General features: G+C 52.9%; 1 protein-coding gene across 1 annotated transcript in view; it reads right to left on the bottom strand.

Annotated features, from left to right (window-relative positions):
* CACNG4 (calcium voltage-gated channel auxiliary subunit gamma 4) overlaps nt 1-20,513 on the bottom strand; it is a 67,560-nt gene that overhangs the window by 3,564 nt on the left and 43,483 nt on the right. The window contains exons 2-3 of the mRNA XM_025362305.1: nt 9,220-9,303; nt 2,841-2,981 (exon numbers count right to left, since the gene is read on the bottom strand). Coding sequence (XP_025218090.1) covers nt 2,841-2,981; nt 9,220-9,303 — 225 coding nt within the window. The remainder of the gene's footprint in view (nt 1-2,840; nt 2,982-9,219; nt 9,304-20,513) is intronic.

The following is a 20,513-nucleotide window of genomic DNA, read 5'->3' as shown; positions in this document are numbered from 1 at the left end:
CAGGTGTGAGCCGCCACCAGTTCACCTTTCTCCCCTCTGATCTCTCTCTTGCTGCTTCCCTAGCTTCGTGTTGTCTTCCCCACTCTGTATTCAGCACGCGTTGGAAAAGTGTTTCTTAAATGACAACTCCACGAATCCAGTTTCCCAGAGAAGTTTTGTATCTTCTTCCGACTTTCCCAGCCTTGGAACCTGTCCCTCCCCTGTGGCACCTACCATTTTCCACCTCGAGTTCTTTAAGAGCTTGTCTGACCTTCCTGCCAGGGCTGGTGGTCTGAAGCCAGGCCCCATACAAGCCCGGGTGCCTGCCACCACGCTCGGCCCCCATCAGCGCCCCCTGAGCCAGTGAATAAGCCAGTGTCCCCCTGCGGGCCTCCCCATTGCTTCCTTGCAGCCAGCCGCAGCCACCTTCTCTGCCTGGACTAGTTTTCTTTGGCTAAGGCTCTGGGTCCAGGATCCAAGCCCCTCTGGTGGCACCAAGCATCTGGGCCTGCCTTTGAAACGGCTCCTTCTAGGGGCACAGGCAGCTGCAGGGGGCATCTCGAGGGGCCTTGGAGGGGGGCAGCCCTGGGCACAGCATGTCTTTGCCACTGTGCGTGTGACTTCAGGGAAGCCACCTGAGCTGCTGGACTCCCTGTGTGCCTCTTCCGCAGGAGCGGGGATGGTGCGGTCGGGCTCACAGAGCGCTGGCACGGCCACTGTGGTTTCTGGTGTGACTGGAGTCTTCTCTTCCTGACCTGGGGAGGACGCTCCGGGGCAGTGTTCAGGGGTCACAGCCGGGACCTCCTAAACGGCTCACACCTTTTGAAAAATGACTGCTTCAAGGAGCAGGTGGTGGGCCTGGGGCAGGAGGAGAGAGAATGGAGCCGCGGGGAAGAAGGGAAGGGCGGGGGGCCTGGCCAGGAGGGAGGTTCATGCTTCTCCCAGGAGACCCTCAACACAGGCTCCTCTTCCCAACAGACACACACGTGCGCGCACACACCACACTCCTCAGACACACACACCATAGTCCTCACACACACAAACACACCATAGTCCTCAAATACACAGACACACATCACCCTCCTCAGACACACACATCACCCTCCGCAGACCCACACACCATAGTCCTCACACACACACCATAGTCCTCAAATACACACATCACCCTCCTCAGACACACACACCATAGTCCTCACACACACACACCATAGTCCCCAAATACACAGACACATCACTCTCCTCAGACACACACATCACCCTCCGCAGACCCACACACCATAGTCCTCACACACACACACCATAGTCCTCACACACACACACCATAGTCCTCAAATATACACACACATCACCCTCCTCAGACACACACACCATAGTCCTCACACACTTACACACACACACCACAGTCCTCAGATACACACACACCACACACCTCAGACAGACATACACCACATTCCTCAAATACACACACACACCACATTCCTCAAATACATACACATCCCGCTCACATACACAAACACACCACAGTCCTCAAATACACACACACACACACACCACATGCCTCAGACACACAAACACCACAGTCCTCAAATATACACATACACCACACTCCTCAGACACACACACATCATAGTCCTCACACACACGAACACCACAGTCCTCAAATACACACACACCACACTCTTCACACACACAAACACACCACAGTCCTCAAACACACACATCATGTTCCTCACACACACAAACACGCCACACTCTTCACACACACAAACACACCACACTCCTCAAACACACCACAGTCCTCAGATATACACACACATCCTACACTCTTCACACAAACACACCACAGTCCTCAAACACACTACGCTCCTCAAACACACACATATACCACACACACAATCACAGTTCTCAAACACATACACACACCACACTCCTGACACACGCACGCCACACACACGTCTATTTATTGCACTGGAAGGAAACAGATGCTGGAGTGGTGTAGAACTGGGGCCTGGCACCTCGGCTCCCCAGCGGCGGCTGCAGAGCTGGAGCCAGCCCCTCTACTGCAGTGGCCCCAGGTCCCAGGATGTGAACAGAAGTCATCTACCCACTCCAGGACAAAGGGCGAGGGAATGCAGGACAGGACAAGGATGCTCTGAGAGGCCCACATGTGCGGCATCACAGACCTGCCCATCCTCAGCCAAGGCGGCATGTCACTGTCACCCACAGCTCTGTGGCTTTTCCCCAGTGGCACTTTCCGGGGACGTCGGGCATGGCTCTGAGGTGCTGCTGCCTTCTTGTAGCCAGGAAGGTTGGGGCAGTCAGGATGGGCGGGGGCCGCCTGCTCACTCTTGGACTTCTGCTTCCTCTGCAAGACGGCCACTCATGCCCATTCTGGGCCCTCACCCTGTCTTTACCTGGCCAACTCCTTCGAGTTTTGGCATGATTCCCCTGGGCACCTCCCTGACCGCCTAACCCAGGCAGGCTCCAGTTACAGGCTTGTAAAACTGCCAGCTGAACCCCACGCACCACTTTGCACACCTGGATTTATTTTTTGGTTGAAGTGAAATTCATGCAAGATAAAAGTAACCCTTTGGAAGGGCACAATCCAGTGGCATTTGGCGCATTCAGAATGTTGTGCAAGCACCCAAAACATTTCTGTCACCCCACAAGGAAGCCCTGTTCGGCAGGTGCTCCCCATTCTCCATCCACCCCGTCCTAAACACCGGAACGTTACAAGTCAGTTGCATGCAGCGATGTTATGTCTGCATTCCCCCCGCAGGATGCACACTCCCTGCTGTGTGAAACAGGCAGTCCTGTGTCCCCAGCTCCCAGCCCAGCACCAGCCCGGGCAGGCGGCTCACCTGCAGCCACGAAGAGGATGCCGGCGCTGAGGACGATGTTGTTCTTGCGGCTGTAGATCCTGCCGGCGCCGATGCACAGGCCACCCAGCAGAAGCAGGATGGTGCTGAGGATGGGGAAGACGCTGGAGGCTCGCACGATGCCTGGCCAGGGAGGTGGGGGGCACAAAGCAGAAGGCAGTGAGATCAGCTGCCCTTCCGGGCATGGCTGTGTATGTCTCCCAGGAACCTTGCAGCTCCAGGCCCTTCCCCAGGATTTGAGATTCCCATCAGGACCTGGAGACTCGAGGTGGGCCAGGGCCTAGGTAAGCTCAGGGCTGTTGGATCAGATGCAAGTGGGGGCTCCAGGCCTGCCCTTCACCCTGGAGTCACATCTCGCTTAGTCTCTCCCTGGGAGTGGGCACCAGGGAGACCATAGTAACAGCCATGAAAGCAACAAACTGCATCACATTTCTGCGACACTGCACAACCCCCTCAGCCCTTGCATCAACGCAGTCTCCATGAAGCCCCTGGAAGGCTGGGAAGCAGTGTCCACAAAGGGTGGCCCTGGTCAGTGGCTGAGAGCACAGGCATTGGCATTGGGTCTGTGACATGCCGGCTGTGCAGGCTTGGCCAAGTCACTTTCACTCTACAAAACTCAGCTTCCCGTCTGTGGAATGAGGTTCCTCACAGCGCCGGTGTCCTACACTTGGTTTTGTACATGTAAGGTGCATCGCGCTGGGCCTGACCATTCTATACCTTCAACATCATCATCATCATCATCATCATCATCATCATCATCATCATCATCATCATCATCATCATCATCATCATCCCCCAGGTGACAGACAAGGATGTGGGACCTCACGACTGGCCTGAAGTCACAGGGGAGGTGTGACTGGGCCGAGAGGGATGCTTGTGACCCACAGTGTCCACAGAACCACCTTTGTAGCCCTGCCACTGACTAGCTGAGCGGGGACAGCTGACTTTGGTGGCCACCTCAGTCCCCTTTTATAACTTGGGAAGAGTAACATCTACCTGCAGGGAGTTGGATTGCAGCCTCCCTGGAATATACCTGTGTCCTAACCCTTAGGACCTGTAAATTGATCTTATTTAGAAAAATGGTCTTGGCAGGGCGCAGTGGCTCATGCCTGTAATCCCAGCACTTTGGGAGGCCAAAGCAGGCGGATCACCTGAGGTCAGGAGTTAGAGACCAGCCTGGGCAACATGGTGAAACTCCGTCTCTACTAACAATACAAAGAAATTAGCCGGGCATGGTGGTGGGTGCCTGTAATCCCAGCTACTTGGGAGGCTGAGGCAGGAGAATCACTCGAACCCAGGAGGTGGAGATTGCAGTGAGCTGAGATCGCACCATTGCACTCCAGCCTGGGTGACAAGAGCGAGATTCTGTCAAAAAAAAAAAAAAAGAGGTCTTGCAGATGTGGACTCAGTTAAGAATCTCAAGCTGAGATCATCCGGGATGAATCCAGTGGGCCCTAGATCCAAAGACAAGCATCCTTACAGAACCTTAGGAGAGGAGAAGACACAGGGGAGAAGGGGCTGTGAAGACGGAGGCAGAGACCCAAAGGTGCTTCCATGAGCCAAGGAGTACCAACCACCCCCAAAGCTGGAAGAGTGGCCCTCTCCTAGAGCCTTCAGAGAAAGCAGGGTCCCCCAATACCTTGACTTTGGGCTTCTGGCTTCCACACTGTGACAGTGAATTTCGGTTGCAAGTCACACGGTTTTGATCATTTGTTATGGTGGCCTTGGGAAATGAACATGCCTCATCGGAGGGTTACCATGAGAAAACGTCAAGCACCCAGTAGGGGCTTAGGGTGCCCCTCCCTTAGCGTATGGGGTGGGAGGAAGACCAGAGGGAGGGAAGGGAGACTCAGGAAAGGGAAGCAAAGAGTTCGGCCTTTCCCAAGCACCTGCTGTCTCGCAGCCCCGTAGAAAGCTCGGCTGCGTGGATCCTTGGTGGCCCCCGCAGGGGACAGTGAGTCTGGCCGCACTGGCAGGCGCCGCCCTCCCCAGCCAGCTGAGCGGGTTTCAGGGCTGTCAGCCTCTCCTCTGAAGGCAGGGTTTGTCTCCTTTTTTGTGAACGCATCAGTGTGTGTCCCTGCTTCATAGAGAGGGGATTGTCTGGGGGCGTTAAATGCAGTTCTTCTCTCCGGTGCCTCCTCCTCTCCAATTCCTCTCTGCCTTCTGGCAGCAGCGGGCTCTGGGATGAAGTTTCCTGTGTGGTTCTGAAATGTGCCTCTGATCTGTGCTGGCCAGAAAAGTTGGGGTCAGTCATCCCCTCAATGCCCTCGTTCTGCAGACAGGTCAGAGGAATCCGAGAGAAGGAAGTCCATCCAGCACTTTGGGAGGCCGAGGTGAGTGGATCACTTGAGGTCAGGAGTTTGAGACCAGCCTGGCCAACATCGTGAAACCCAGTCTCTACTAAAAATAGAAAAATTAGCCGGGTATAATGGCAGGTGCCTGTAATCCCAGCTATTCAGGAGGCTGAGGCACAAGAATCGCCTGAACCTGGGAGGCAGAGGTTGCAGTGAGCCAAGATTGCACCACTGCACTCCAGCCTGGATGACAGAGTGAGACTCCGTCTTAAAAAAAAAAAAAAAAAAAAAAAGCCCAGTTGCTCTAAGATCACTGGATGCCCAGGCTTGGCTCAGAGCCATCCATTCTGCCCAGGTAAGTCACACAAGCACCTATGCCTTGCCACAGGGACTCATGCCTGAGCTGTGGATGTGCAGATGCCAGCTGGGATTGCCACAGACAGTGGTGCAGGTCGGACACAGCGCAGGTGGCTAAGGGGTGGAGGGATGAGTGAGGCTGAAGTCCAGCCCATGCCCTGCTGGCCATATCAAGCCCTGGCAGAGGATCTGCATCTGCCAGGAGACCAGACACTTCCTTCTAACTCACCCCCAGGCACACTGTGGACTCCCAGCAGCCCTGACACCAGCCCCCTGTGGCCTGGCACAGAAGTTATCCACCTAGCTGCTGAAAATGCAGACTTGGAGAGGGGCACCAGGCCCAAGGCAAGGTGGGCAGGAACCCCTGGGACCAGCAGGGCCTGCGGAAGAGAAGGTAGGCAGGAGGTGGGGTGGTGACCCCCTCAAATCTTGGGCTGTGCATCTGCAAGTCAGCAGGGACATCATAAGAGCTCAGAGGCCTTCAGGGCGCTCTGCAACAAACAATACAAGCCCAGCTTCTGTGGAAGGTTTCAGAATGCATGGCTGGGGGCCAAGTTCCTTCTTGAATTGTCAAAGACTGGGTGGGAGCAGCGCAGCCTTGGATCTGCCAGGGTTGGTGCTCCACACCCACGCAGATGAGCCGGCCTGAAACAGGCATCCTGCAGGCAGCCCCACCGTGGATCTGTTGCCTTCTCCAAAACACCCATTCTCCACCTGGAGGACAGAGCCCTGTTTTCTTTGCTGCTGTACTCCACATGTCTAATACAGTGCCTGGCACATAGTAGGCCCACAGTAACTTTTTTTTTTTTTTTTAAAGATGGGGTCTTGCTCTGTCATGCAGGCTGGAGTGCAGTGGCACGATCGTGGCTCACTGCAGCCTCAACTTCCTCGGCTCAAGTGATCCTCCCACCCAAGCCTCCTGAGTAACTGGGACTAGAGGCATATGCCATCACGTCTGGCTAATTTATTTTTATTTTTTATAGAGATGAGATCTCACTACGTTGACCAAGATGGAACTCCTGACCCCAAGTGATCTTCCCACCTTGGCCTCCCAAAGTGCTGGGTTACAGGAGTGAACCACTGTGTCTGGCTGCAATAACTTGTTAAATGAATGAATAAATGAACCCTCATGAATCCTCACTTGTTGCAAATATCAACCGCCAGAGACCTCCCTCCTGTGCTTCTACATATTTTGGGGAGCCATAGTCTGGACAGAGACCAGAAGACAAAATATTAGAAATCAGGGTGGCCCTGGAAACTCATGCCAGATGTCTGTGGCGACCATGACCTTGGCCTGTCTCTGAAAGTTGCTCAGCCCCTCTGGCTCCAAGCTCACAGGCACCTGTACTCTGGAGATAAAAGGACGATCAAAGACACATGCAGAGCTTGGTTTTAGGGCCAGATATCCCGGTTTCTGCAGCCACCGAGTGGAAAAACACCTCCCTGTTGGGAAGTCAGTTCCCTCCCACCCCGCCCTGACTTCTGCCAGCAGCAGAGACCACAGGCCCGAAAGCCGTCAAGCTGTCTCTTCCGTGTGCATCTCTGAGCTTGTTAATGAACCTGGCTGCTTTCCCCACAGCGTACGCTTAAGGAGAACATGGCCTTCCCCAATGAACTCTAATTGCGGTTGTGCTGTCACCATCATTATATCTGGGAAAATCACTCTGTAGCCCTCCCCGCCTTGCACCCTCCCCAGAGGACCTGGAACGGCTCACTTGTTTTTGTTTTTTTTTTTCTCTTCCAGATCCTCACTCCATCCTGCCCTGGGCCCCTGGAAGCTGACTGTGTGGACTGAATCCTCGGGCTCCCACCTCTGGCTTTTGGAAAGGGGTGTCTGCGAGGGAGTTCGGCCCAGCTGTTGGTGAAGGGGCGACATTGCTTCCCGATGGCTGCAGCTCCTGCCAGGTGGCCCTGTCCCTACCGCTCCCTCCTCCAGGCTCCCACGCCTGCCCCCCTCACCTATCCAGGCTCCCGGCTATTGCTGGTCCCGGGGTGCTCTCCAGCCCTTGTGGGTTTCCCTTAACCTCACCCACACTTTTGTAAATGGTCCTTCCATAGACATCCTTTATTCATCCTGTTTGAGTGTGACATCTGCTTCCTGCTGGGAGATCGGGAAGCCACGTGGGGTGACCTCTGGGCTACTGCATCTTGAGGCCAATCCAGAAAAAGACCTCAGCACTCCGGGACCATGAATAGGACAGAGACAGGTGAGTAAAGAAAAACTAGCACCAATGCCCATAACCTCAGGGGAGCTCCAGTGGGAAATGGAGAGGGAATGGTTTGTTTCTCTAATGCCATTTTCCTTATAGTCCCAGGGTTGGACCATGGGCACATCTGCCCCCAGAGCTTTAAGAACCACCTGATTGCCCTGGATTGGGCAGAGAAAGGCAGATTCTGAGTTGGGGCTGATTTTCAATTGAGTCATCCCAGCTAGGCTGAGCACCAAGGGCCTCTGTAGACAGTTGTGCAGACATGCACTATACAACCGGACGGATGTTCATACCATAATTGATGCATGTGACATCCCTTGAGTTGTGCAGTGTGCAACCTGCACAACTATCTCTGGCAGCCCTGTGGAAATCTCATTTGATTGGTTCAGTGTGGGCTCCTGGTAAGCAGAACCAGAGTATAGGCAGGAGGAGGAGAAGGTGAGGGAGGAAGGATGGGAGGCTGAGCGGTGGCCAAATTATTTCACGTTCTGGGCCTGGTCGCAGCAGCCTGACACTGCCCCAGGCTCGATGGGAACTGCGTGCTGTTCTATTTCACCAGATGACTCAGAATCAAAATCCTTTCTCTTAGAAAAAACGATCTATAAGCAGGTGCAGAGTGAACTGTGCTCTCTCAGAGGGCGCTGGTATCGATTCTCCATCAATGAGGCTGGGTTCGAGCCCCAGGGGTGCTGCTGTGAGCTGCTCTTCGTGTCTTGCCTAACGTGAAAGGGGAAAATGACTCCGAAATGGTGCTATTTTTCTATTTGCAGGCTCCTCCCTGGCAGCTCCCAGGGAGGTATTCACAGGCCCAGGGATGAGATCTGGACTTAGTATGGTGGCTGGGTTTGTTATTTGGGATTGAGCTTGCGCTGTGACTTCCAGGCTTCAGTCTGGGGGCCCCACGCAGCCACTGGACCCAGGAGCAGGTGGGGGCTCCCATGGGCAGACGCGGTGCTTAAAAGACTTCAGGACCATATATCAGAGGCTGCTCCCTGGCACCTTCCTCGCCTTCTGCCCTGGATCTCCCAGCACCCCACGAGGCTGTCTTGGTGTATGACTGTATCTGCTTTTTCAAGACTAGAATGGATGAGAGTATGCAGGAGAGGGTGGGTAGGCCCCAGTGTGCTGGGGGTGCCACACCCCTCAGGGAGACCCAGCCTGGGCAGAGCCTGTATCTTTAACCTCCCTTGCGCCAGCCTCAGCTCCAGCCAATCAGTAGCTCCGAAGCCAGCCACGCCCAGCAGGCTTTCTGCTCAGGCCTGTCTCCCCAGCGCATAGGCCTCTCAGCCAAATAACCCCATTGAGATACCCAGTATGTCATGGCAGTGATGAGCAAAACTCCATCCTCCGAACTCACGATGTCTGAACAAGTAAGAGAGTGAGCGGAGCATCCCGAAACAATCGCCCGCTCCACGCCCAGTGTCTCTCTTTCCTCCGGCCACCTCCCCCCAGGACTTCCCCCTCCCCACAGAAAGAGAGTCCAGGCCTCCTGACACTCACGGAGGAGGTACTCCGAGCTGTCGTGGTCGTAGTCATTGTCCTCTGGGAAGTGATTGATCCGGAAGCAGTGCCCTTTATAGACCCCTGGAAGGAACGAGAAGAAAAGAACACTGTACATCCTGTCTGGCTTCACTCATCCACTCACTCCAGACACAGTCGCCGCGTGTGTGAGCCTCTGCGCAGGTCTGGGGACAGACGGAGAAGAAAGACAGGCTCCAGCGTCCCAGACTGGTGGGGGCACAGGAGAGACACACAGAGAACGGCTACACAGGGAGAGAGATGCCCCAAAGGTGACCCTAGTTATGGTCCAAGGGTGGACGCATGTGAGAGTGAGGGGACCTAGCATGAATCACCATTGAGATAAGAGATACCAGGCAGAGCTGCCCTGGGCAAGCAGGAGGTTGGATCCCTCTACCCAAGGGACTCTTAGCTGCGCGGCGGCTCACGCCTGTAATCCCAGCACTTTCGGAGGCCGAGGCGGGCAGATCACGAGGTCAAGAGATCGAGACCATCCTGGCCAACATGCGGAAACCTCGTCCCTACTAAAAATACAAAAATTAGCTGGGCATGGTGGCGAATGCCTGTAGTCCCAGCTACTTGGAAGGCTGAGGCAGGAGAATCGCTTGGAACCGGGAGGCGGAGGTTGCAGTGAGCCAAGATCGCACCACTGCATTCCAGCCTGGTGACAGAGCAAGACGCCATCTCAAAACAAAAACAAAGAATTTGCCCACTGGGAATGGGGTACAGGGGGCTTTCCAGGCAGAGAAGCAAGACATGCGAAGGCAAGGGTGGGGTTGAAGTTTGTCTGTCTGTGTCTTTCCTGCTCTTAAACCGTAGTTATGGCCCAGTGCGGTGGCTCACACCTGTAATCCCACCACTTTGGGAGGCTGAGGAGGGCGGATCGCTTGAGCCCAGGAGTTCAAGACCAGCCTGGGCAACATGGTGAAACCCTGTTTCTCCTAAAAGTACAAAAATTAGCTGGATGTGGTGGGGTGCACTTGTAATCCCAGCTACTCGGGAGGCTGAGGTGGGAGGATCACTTGAGCCTGGGAGGTGGAGGTTGCAGTGGGCCGAGATCATACCACTGCACTCCAGCCTGGGCAACCGAGCCAGACCCTGTCTCAAAAAACTCAAAAAGCCACAGTTATGGTGACTTCTTCCTAAGGTACACAGCTGGTGCAGATTCCAATCCGCTCACTCAATGTGATTGAAGGAAGAGAGGACAGAGCAAGAGAAACTTCCAGAAGGGCTGAGCCCATCTCCTGCTTGGTTTCTTCCTTCCTACTCTGAGAAGTGGCTCTCATGGGGTGGGGGGCCAGACCCCCTGGGTAGCTTCATAATGTAGGACAGGCCACTCCTCCCATCCAGAATCTTCTGCCCCGCTCTCCTAGTCCTCTGCTTCCCTGAAGTCTGAGAATGTCCACCACAGAACTGGACATCGGTTGCCAGGGACACAGGGTGTTGCTGCTATGTCCCATCCGTGCCAGAAACCCCTTCCCCCGGGTCAGCCCCCGCTCCTGCAGCCCAGGAGCCACAAGCTCATCTTGACACCCGAGTGGCCTGTGCTGGGGCAGTTTCCAACTGGGACCAATTCCTTTTCTGCAGCGGCTGCAAGCACCCCTCCTTGCCTTGGTCAGTCAGGAGCACAGTCCTGGTGGCAGGGTCCGGGTGCTCGCCCACCTCTCACACTTCCAACCAGGAGAGGTCGCTGGTGAGCTGGGAACACGCCGCCCTTCCCCCTGGGCACCAAGAAGCTGGTTACCGGCTGCTGTCCCCAAGTTCTTTCCTCCATTGAGCCCCTTCAGCTGCTGCCTCCAAGAAGCTGGGGTGCTCAGTGACAACCCTGCTTCCTGAAGGTCCATGGGCCCTGGGGGCCAGTGGTGGGGGGCGGAATGGTGGGGAGGCAGAGGGAGGGTCTCAGAGGTGGTGCTAGGAATGTCCTCTGCGTGGGATCCAGCACGAACAACGTAGTTATTAATCCCTCGGTCTCCTCATCTGTAGAATGGGCAGAGCCACAGCCCTTATCTCCTGGGGATCTTAGAATTACACCACGTCATATCTGAAAGGCACTCGGGGTGATTCTTGGCCCATGGTGGTGGCTCAGAGTTGGGGGGTTCGCTGCTGTTGGATCTAGAAATCACCCACCCTCGCTCCTTCATGAGTGGCTGAATTGGTGGAGAACCATGACGGTTTGTGAGCAAGAGGAAGGAACGCCAAGACAGGCTGGCCTCAGGGTGGTGGGGTGGGGACACAGAGGCCAGAGTGGGCTGGATCCATTTCCTGTCACTCCTGGCTCTCACACGGCAGGCTCAGAATGTTCCTGGAGGCCTGGAGTAGGCATTTTGCCAGCCGTGGGTGGGTGAAACCAAACTCTGCTGTTCCTTCCCTCTCCCATGCCTTCCCTCCCCCATTCCTCCCCTCCCCCACACACCTTGTTTTTGGCTACTTCATGGGTCTAAGCAAAATCACCAAGTCACGCATGCACGGTGGGACAAGTGGCAATAAGAGGTTGAAAAAGAAAAAGGAGTGTGTCTTTCCTGATTTGCTGTGCTGCGGCAGGCTGCCAAGTCCACCGTGTGTCTTCTCAGACCCTCCTTCGTGGGCACACCCTTCCACGTATATACGCGTGGGGTTCCGCCCATCTTTACAAAAATTACACTTGTCTTGAAATAATTGTAGAGTCACAGGCAGTTGTAAGAAGTAATACAGGAACCATCCACGTACCCTTTATACTCAGCTTCTCCCCATGACAACATCGTGCACAACTGTAGTGCAATATCACAACCAGGACACTGACGTGGACAGTCAAGATACAGAACACTCGGTCACTGCAAGGAGCCCCCATGCTGCCCTCGCACAGCCGCACCCACGCCCTCCTGCCCGTCCCCTCCCTGACCCAAGGCAGCCAGGAATATGTTCTCCATGTCAATAGTTTTGTCATTTTGAGATTCTCCTACAAATGGAGTCATCCAGCAATGTAAGCTTTGGGGACTGGCTGTTCTCACACAGCCTAACCCCCTTGGGATTCATCCGAGCTGTCACGCGTACGGGTAGTTTGCTCCGTGTTATTCTGAGCGGAATTCTGAGGCGTGGATGCAGCATTGTTTGTTTCATCATTCACCCACGGAGGCACACCTGTTGTTTCCAGCTATTACTAACGAGGCGGTGGAGAAGGGCACGAGTTGTCTTCGGCCCCATGGAGAGTGAATGAGATTGTTCTCTGCCCCTAGAGCCAAGAATCGGGGATGTTTCCCCTAAACATCCTCTCTAGGTCAACACCTTCAACCCTTCCTTTCTCCCTTCCTTCCTTCCTTCCTACCTTCCTTCCTTCCTTTCTTTTTCCCTCCCTTTTTCCCTCTCTCCCTCCCTCCTTCCCTCCCTCCCTCCCTCCCTCCCTCCCTCCCTCCTTCCTTCCTTCCTTCCTTCCTTCCTTCCTTCCTTCCTTAATGGAGTTTTGCTCTGTTGCCCAGGCTGGAGTGCAGTGGTGCAATCTCAGCTCACTGCAACCTCTCCTTCCCGGGTTCAAGCAGTTCTCGTGCCTCAGCCTCCTGAGTAACTGAGACTACAGGTGTGCACCACCACGACCGGCTAATTTTTGTATTTTTAGTAGAGACGGGGGTTCACCATGTTGGTCACGCTGGTCTCGAACTCCTGACCTCAAGCAATCTACCCGCCTCGGCCTCCCAGAGTGCTGAGATTACAGGTGTGAGCCATCGTGCCCAGCTGCCATTTCTTTACTGATGGTTTCAAGTGCCTACATCCCCCTGGCTCCCTCCTCTGGGCTTGCTCCCAATTCTCGGGGCCTGGAGGCACAGTTCCACCACCAAACCCAACGTTCAGGCTGGGTCCGACCAGCTCAAACCACACTGGCACTTTCTCCTCCTCTTCTCTGGACTCCATGCTTCTGTTAATGGGACTGGGTATCACTGTTGATTCAGTCTCCTAGGATTTTTTTTTTTCCACAAAAGTTGCCTCACCTCCCCCGAATCTGTTTTTGTGGAGTAGAATGTTTGGCACTAAGGACTTCACATTTATCCCTGTCAAATTTAGTTTCGTTAGCATTGGCCTAGGGCATTTAGTAAGGAGAAAATTAATGGCTGGTGCAAGGAGTAAGAGAGAAAGCCATTTTCAATCCACTTCACACGTGTTCGCTCTCCACACACGGGCCATTTGCTGTGCTAGCTATTAAGTGATAGTTAGGGTGGCTAATTGTGAGATCCTGACTGGCTGGGCTGCAGGAATGCTGAGGTCCTGACAGGGGTTGCTGGGCTGTGTTCCCAGAGACACTGTGGCCCTCGCCTTCCCAAGGGCCAGGAGACCACTAGCGTGAGAGTTTGTTAGTCACTCGGCCTCAGGCAAGTTACTTCTTCATCTAGAAAACCTAGGAGTTGGACCAGAGGGACAGTCCTGCCTGAAGATTCTATGACTATTTTGTAAATAACAGGCACGGGGTGTGTGCACAGGTGTGCATGCTCCTTCATGAGTAGGTACAGGCTTGTGTGCACACGTGTATAATCTCTTCATCTGCACGTATCAGGAGATACTTTCATTAAAAGTATATTTCTTTTTTTTTTTTTTTTTTTGAGACGAGTCTCACTCTGTTGCCCAGGCTGGAGCGCAATGGCATGGTCTCGGCTCACTGCAACCTCCACCTCCCGGGTTCAAGCAATTCTCCTGTCTCAGCCTCCCAAGTAGCTGGGACTACAGGTGCATGCCACCAAGCCTGGCTAATTTTTGTATTTTTGGTAGAGATGGGGTTTCACCATGTTGGCCAGGTTGGTCTCGAATTCCTGACCTCAGGCGATCCACCCACCTCGGCCTCCCAAAGTGCTGGGTTTTCCGGGTGTGAGCCATCACATCTGGCCTCATTAAAAGTATATTTTTATGGGCACAGGAAGCATCTGGAAAGGTATATCCCCAAATGTGTCCAGTATTTTATTTCTGAGCGATAGAGTAATGAGCGAGTTAAATTTTTCTTCTTTACATTCCTCTGTATTTTCTGAATTTTCTACAGTATCTGAAAATGAACCAATAAAAGTAAGAAAAGAGACCAGATTCTTTGATTCCAAGTGAAAATGAGGTGATGGGTCTGAAATGACAGCAGATGCACTTGGACAGGGGAGCTGGGAAGCGAGGTGTGAACCCTGGGGGCTGGAGGGTGTGTGGGCAGCATTTGAGCTTCTCCTTCCATGACCTCTGTGAAGGTCATGCCTTGGGGTCATGTCCCCAAGTACAGTTGAATGACCAACCCCCAGGACCTGATGGGTTCCAGGGACATAGGAATACTGGAAGAGTCCAGGCAAACGTGGCAAGCTGGTCACCCTATGAGCCATTTCAGGGACACTAAGCCTCCATATGGGCCACCTGAGGCCATTGTCATTAAGGGAATTCTGGAGAAAAGCATGTCAGAGGGCGACTTGCTGATGGCGACTATTCATGTAATCCTTTCTCATTTGCAATGCATTTTCAAAAGCATGACCTCATTTGATCCTCACAAACATTCACAGATGCCACAGGCACCTATTGAGAGTGTATGGTCACCCTTCTGTCCACCTCGTACCTCTTGGCCTATCTTTGACCCCAGTCACACATGGCTGCCACGACCAGCTCTGTACAAGTGGAACCTGCTGACACCTCAATTCAGCTGCACCAATTACTTCTTGCTTTCCACCCACAGCACTTAGCATGTTGCCTGTGGGAACCGCTCTGCACTCGCGCGTGCGCAACTGGAAGTTTGAGGGATGAACCACCCTGGGGGAAACCTTTGAACAGTGGAGGATGGGATGGGAGCTGGTGGATAAACGTCCCCAAACACTGTCCCTTGGTGGGCAGTTCTGAAGTCCATTCTACACTGCTTCTGAAGGGGTGAGTCCCAGCAGGACCAAGCCAGGTGATCATCAGCTCAGGACACCTTTGCATTGGCTCTCCCCTCCCCCATGCCTGGTCCCTAGGATGGCCACCCAAGATACACCCCCTGCATGCCAGCCCTGGGTTCAAGCTACGATGAAAGTTGGGCGTATTGCATGCTTCAGCCCATTTCATCTCTGCAATAAGGCTCCTTTGAAGATGGAGAAAGAGGCTTAGAGATGTTGAAAGATCTGCTTCCACAAGGCTCACAGCAGAACAATTAGGCATTCTACCCTATGCTGGAAAACAAAGTCTTCTCTGCCCCATTTGACAGAAGAGGAAAGGGAGGCTCAGGGGACACCTGGTCCTCTGCATGTGGCACCCTGGAATCCAGCCTCCTGACTCCTTGTCCAGTGCTCCTTCCATACCACCCTGATGCAGCCTTTCCAAGAATCCTCTATAGATGCAGGGCTGGGGCTCTAGAGGCGGTGAGGCCCAGCTGGTCTTTCTCCCCAAGACAGAACAGGAAGCGAAACCAGATAGCCACCAGGTGCGCCGGGTTAGCTTCAAGGAAACAACTGTCAGGTGATGAAGAGCGAGGTATTGGGAGTCTCCAGGCCCTGGGAAAGAAGGCAGCCTCGAATTGGCTGGGGCTGTCGAAGCCGGGGAGGGGGCGGCCCAGCAGCACAATGCCCCTTTAGGATCTAGGAGGGGACGAATGTGCATAAAAAGGAAAGAGAAGGAAAGAGGGCAAGTAGAAGATGATACTGAGTGAGGCCTTTCCTGTTCACTCATGTATCACTCATTCATTCTCAACAGACTTTTACCATTTGCTCATCACTCAATCATTCATTGCTGGACAGTATTGTCACTGTTTACTCATCTCATCTCATCTCATTCATTCATTCCTCAAGAGCATTTTACAGAGTCCATAGCAATGTTCTAAGCGCTGGAGCTGCCAGTCTGAGTAAGACGGAGTCTGGCCCTCACAGAGCTCTCATTCTGGTGGAGCAGGGAAAGGGGTGCTATTGACACAAGAAGATAAAATAAATGAATATCAGCATCATTTCAGGTGGCGCCATGCGTGAAGGCAGCGGAAGGGGTCTGCAGCGTGTTAGGCTGCGGACTCTTGTCCTAAAATTGTGGCCGAGCTCAAAGCTGAGATGATGAAGGTGTGGAGTCCACTTCTGGGAACACACACCCCTGTGGGGGCTGCTCAGATAATACGTGATTTCAGAACATCCCCCATGATCCCCACTCTCTCCAGGCAACACTAGAAGAGGAGAGGGGAAGAACCCCAGACTCAGTCCAGGGACCATCAAGGAACACCTACTGAGGCCACACAGACCAGAGAAGGCAGTGAGGGTGAAGACCATACCTGGGCCAAGCGTCCCAGCAACTCTGGTTGAATTAACTTAGGAACTGCAAAATAATCAAACAACATGTATTGTTCTAGAGAGCCACCAATGCGAACTTTACCGTAATTGAAAGCATTCATCTGCCAACTACTCCGAATTGGAGAGGTTTCCCTGGACTGTACACTGTGAAAGGGGGTAGCTGTACTTGGGTCACAGCTCTGGTCCAAGGGCCAAATGGACCAGGTCTGTGTCTTAGAGAGGGGCACGCTGTGGGAGCTCAGAGCATGCCTGTGTCTCTCTGTCCTTCTGCCAACCATCTGCCATGACTGCTTCTCCTCAAGGTTTTCCCAGAGCTTCTCAGAACCTGGCCCCCTCCTACACCACCCCATTTCCACAGGAAGGAAGGGAACAGCCTAGAAAGACTGGAGGGTTCTGTGTTTCCAGGAGGCTACAGACCATCCCAGAAATGACCTGCCTGGGACTTTATGGAGGAACTTCATGGTGGGGAACTGAGGGGTAGCAGGACGTTAGCTGGGCTGATAGGTGATGGGGGCGTGAAAGAGCTCTGTCCTCATGGTAAGAGTGACAGCAAATATTTATTGTACTTAGCACCTATGATATATCAGGCACTATTTTGAACACCTGACATTTATTGACTTAATCTTCATGCTAACCCTATATGGTGGACAGGCTAACACCCTTTGCTACTAAGTGCCCTAATTGGGATCTGAACCCAGGCTGCCTGGCTTCAGAGTCACACTACTTCGCACACTAGGGAGGCAGAAGAACACAGAGTGTTCTCAGAGCTCTAAGACGTTCTGTGTGGCTTCAGCACCATGGGGAAGCATGTGTCCCCAACACTCCTTAGGATTAGACTCTGGGGCTGAGGGTATCGGCTGATGCTTCAGGCTGCGTTAATCCTTCACTAGCAGGCAGAGATGCTGAAGCAGCGGGGACGGCAACCCAGGGTCCCACACCACTGGGACAGCGAGTAGTCAGGGAGGGTAGGCATGGACACAAAGGCAGAGCTTGGCTGGGGAGCAAGGTTAGGATTTTTGAGAAGGGCTGATGTGTGCAGAGAAGGCACCACCACCACATCTGGTGCAAACAAAGGGGACAGTCGGGGCAAAGGTGTGAAGGTTCCCAAACCACAGCTGTCCTGGTGTGGTTGGGTAGCAGTGATGGGGGAGGTAGAGGCAGAAGGAGCTGGGATGCGGGTGGGGTCTTGCATGGTGGGCAGAGGACATGGGACTTTATTGTCTCCATGGTGGGGATGCCATAGTCTGAATATTTGTGTCCCTCACCCCCAAATTCATATGCTGAACTCTTAACCCTGAGGTGATGATGTTAGGAGGTGATTAGTGGAGCTCTCATGAATGTGATTAGAGTCCTTTTAAAGGAGACTCTGGAGAACTCGTTCATCCCTTCAACTACGTGAGAACACAGCAAGAAGGCACCATCTATAAACCAGGAAGTGGCCCTCACCAGACACCAAATCTGCTGGCACCTTGATCTTGGACTTCCCAGCCTACAGAACCATGAAAAATAAATTTCTGTTGTAAGCCACCCAATTTACAGTATTTTGTTATATACTATATATATACTATATTTTATAGTTTGTTAGCAGCCTGAATGGACTAAGGGAGGGGGTGACTTCAGGTTGGAAGGCCCAGGAAGGCATCCTTCTTAAAGGGAACTGCATGGGATAGGAGCAGCAAGGAGATATAAAACCAAGACATGCAGCCCAGTGCAATGGCAAGCGATGTTCTTGGTTTGGGGAGACACTGGCTGCTGTCCTTGGACGTAGTTTCAGAAGAGGGACTGGAGGCCAGGATGGAAGTGACTTGGCCAAGATCATTCCAGCACAGAGATGCAGGGTGCATTCGTTTTCTGGGGTTACTTTAACGAAGTACCATAAACTGGGGGATTTCATGACAGAAAGGTATTGCCTCACAGTTCTGGAGGCTTGAAATTCAAGGTGTTGATGCAGTTGGTTCCTCCTGAGGGCTATGAGGGAGAAAGCACTTCCATGACTCTACCTTGCTTCTGGTGTTTGCTGGTGATCTCTGGCGTTCCTTGGCTTATAGAAGCATAAACCCCATCTCTGCCTTCTCTTCATATCACATTCTCTCTCTGTGTGTGTATCTGTGTCCAAAGTTCCCCTTTTCATAAGGGCATCAGTCATACTGGATTATGCCCCACTCTAAAGGCCTCATTTTTTTTCTGAGACAGGGTCTCACTCTGTCACCCAGGCTGGAGTGCAGTGGCATGATCTTGGCTCACTGCAACTTCCACCTCCAGGATTCAAGTGATTCTCCTGACTTAGCCTTCTGAGTAGCTGGGATTAAAGGCATGTGCCACCATGCCTGGCTACGTTTTGTGATTTTTAGTAGAGATGGGGTTTCACCAGGTTGGCCAGGCTGGTCTCGAACTCCTGACCTCAAGTGATCCACCCACCTTGGCTTCCCAAAGTGCTGGGATTACAGGCATGAGCCACCACACCCGGCCTCAAAAGGCCTCATTTGAATTTGATTACCTCTGTAAAGAGCCTGTCTCCAAATCAGGTCACACTCTGAGGTACTGGGGTTAGGACTTCAACATAAGAATTTTTGGTAGGGATGAGGTAGGGTGCAATTTAACCCATAACCCAGGGTTCAGAGCAGACATGCTGGGCAGGCCCACCAGCCAGTGCTACAAGCTGCTGCTGACAAACTCGACGCTCCTTGATTCCCTACCCCTCAGCTCTTTGCCCAGCCCTGCTCCCTGCTCCCCACAATTCTCCCTTAGAGGTCCCCCTAGTAATTCCTCCACTTCCATGCTGAGTGCCAAAGAAACCCCCTAATAACTGTGATTTCCTAATTGGCACATTCTGGTCTCCTACGGGCTGGCCTCTCTCCAGCTTCAGCGAGCCAGGCTGTTGGGAAACCTCTCCATGGGTTCCTGCAGCGAAACTTCAGGCGTGGAGAGGCAGTCTGGGCTGGGTTGGGCTTTCTCAGGGAGCCCTAGCTTCCTGACCTGCTGGTGGCTCTCCATGAGACACTGGTAAGCCACTATGACCTTTGGTTCCTTCATTGAACTTAGATTTATTGAGCACTTGCTGTGTGTGAGATGCTGGGGACTCAGAGATGTAGTGGAGTGTTTTGCTTGCTAGAACCTGTTTGCTCTTCTTACGGTGCACACGACTACACTGTATTTCCCAGCTTCCCTTGCGGTTCAAGATGGCCTGTGACCCAGCTGTCCAGTGAAATGTGAGCTGAAGTGATGTGAGCCACTCCTGGACAAGGCTCAAGAGCAGTGGGGGTGGCCCTACATCTCCACTCCCTCCCAATCTGCCATGGGATGAGAGAGGCCTGGGTCCCTGAATCACTCTGTGGAACACAGATGTCCATTGACAGGGCCATCCATTTGGACTGTTAGATGAGCAGGAAACAAACTCCTACTATGTTTAAGGCATTATACATTTGGAATTTTTTCTGTTAGAACAATAATCAATAATACAAGAAGAGAACAGGACAGACACGGTCTCTGCCCTTCTGAAGCTTTCTGTTTCCATAGTCATTCAGTGACAACTGAGGAAAGGGCTTAGAAGGAGTCCTGAGTTTCCGACAGCACATCACCGAGGAGGCAGGCCCAGGCTGCAGAGCAGAGGTCAGGGAAGCCGCTCCTCATTCGGAAAATGGGGGAAATATTTTTACAACCTTTCAAATCTCAAGTGAGACCCAATGAGACCCATTTGGTCAAGGCACCTTGAGAAGGCTAAATTGTGATGATGTCATGAGTGTGAGTATATGGTTTTCAACTCCTCATTTCTCAGAGATGTCTTTAGACTAGACTGTGTTCCAATTAGAGTTAAGAGAGGGGCTAAAAATAATAAATGCTTGCCATTCAGAGTCTGGGAAGTTTCTTTGGGCAAATGAGGACAACTATCACTGGCACCTGCTAAAAGATTCACACAGGCTCATTTCTTTTTTGATAGTTTAGAGTCATTGAGGTACCTTGTGGTCCCTCTAGAATCTGTTTGGGTTTGTTTTTTGTTTGTTTGTTTGTGTTGAGGTAGAGTCTCGCTCTGTCGCCCAGGCTAGAGTGCAG

This window comes from Theropithecus gelada, chromosome 16, assembly GCF_003255815.1.
Source record: "Theropithecus gelada isolate Dixy chromosome 16, Tgel_1.0, whole genome shotgun sequence".
In the NCBI taxonomy this organism is placed as follows: Eukaryota; Metazoa; Chordata; class Mammalia; order Primates; family Cercopithecidae; genus Theropithecus; species Theropithecus gelada.
Note: the sequence above shows the minus strand (reverse complement) of the source record. Positions and strands in the feature narration are given on the sequence as shown.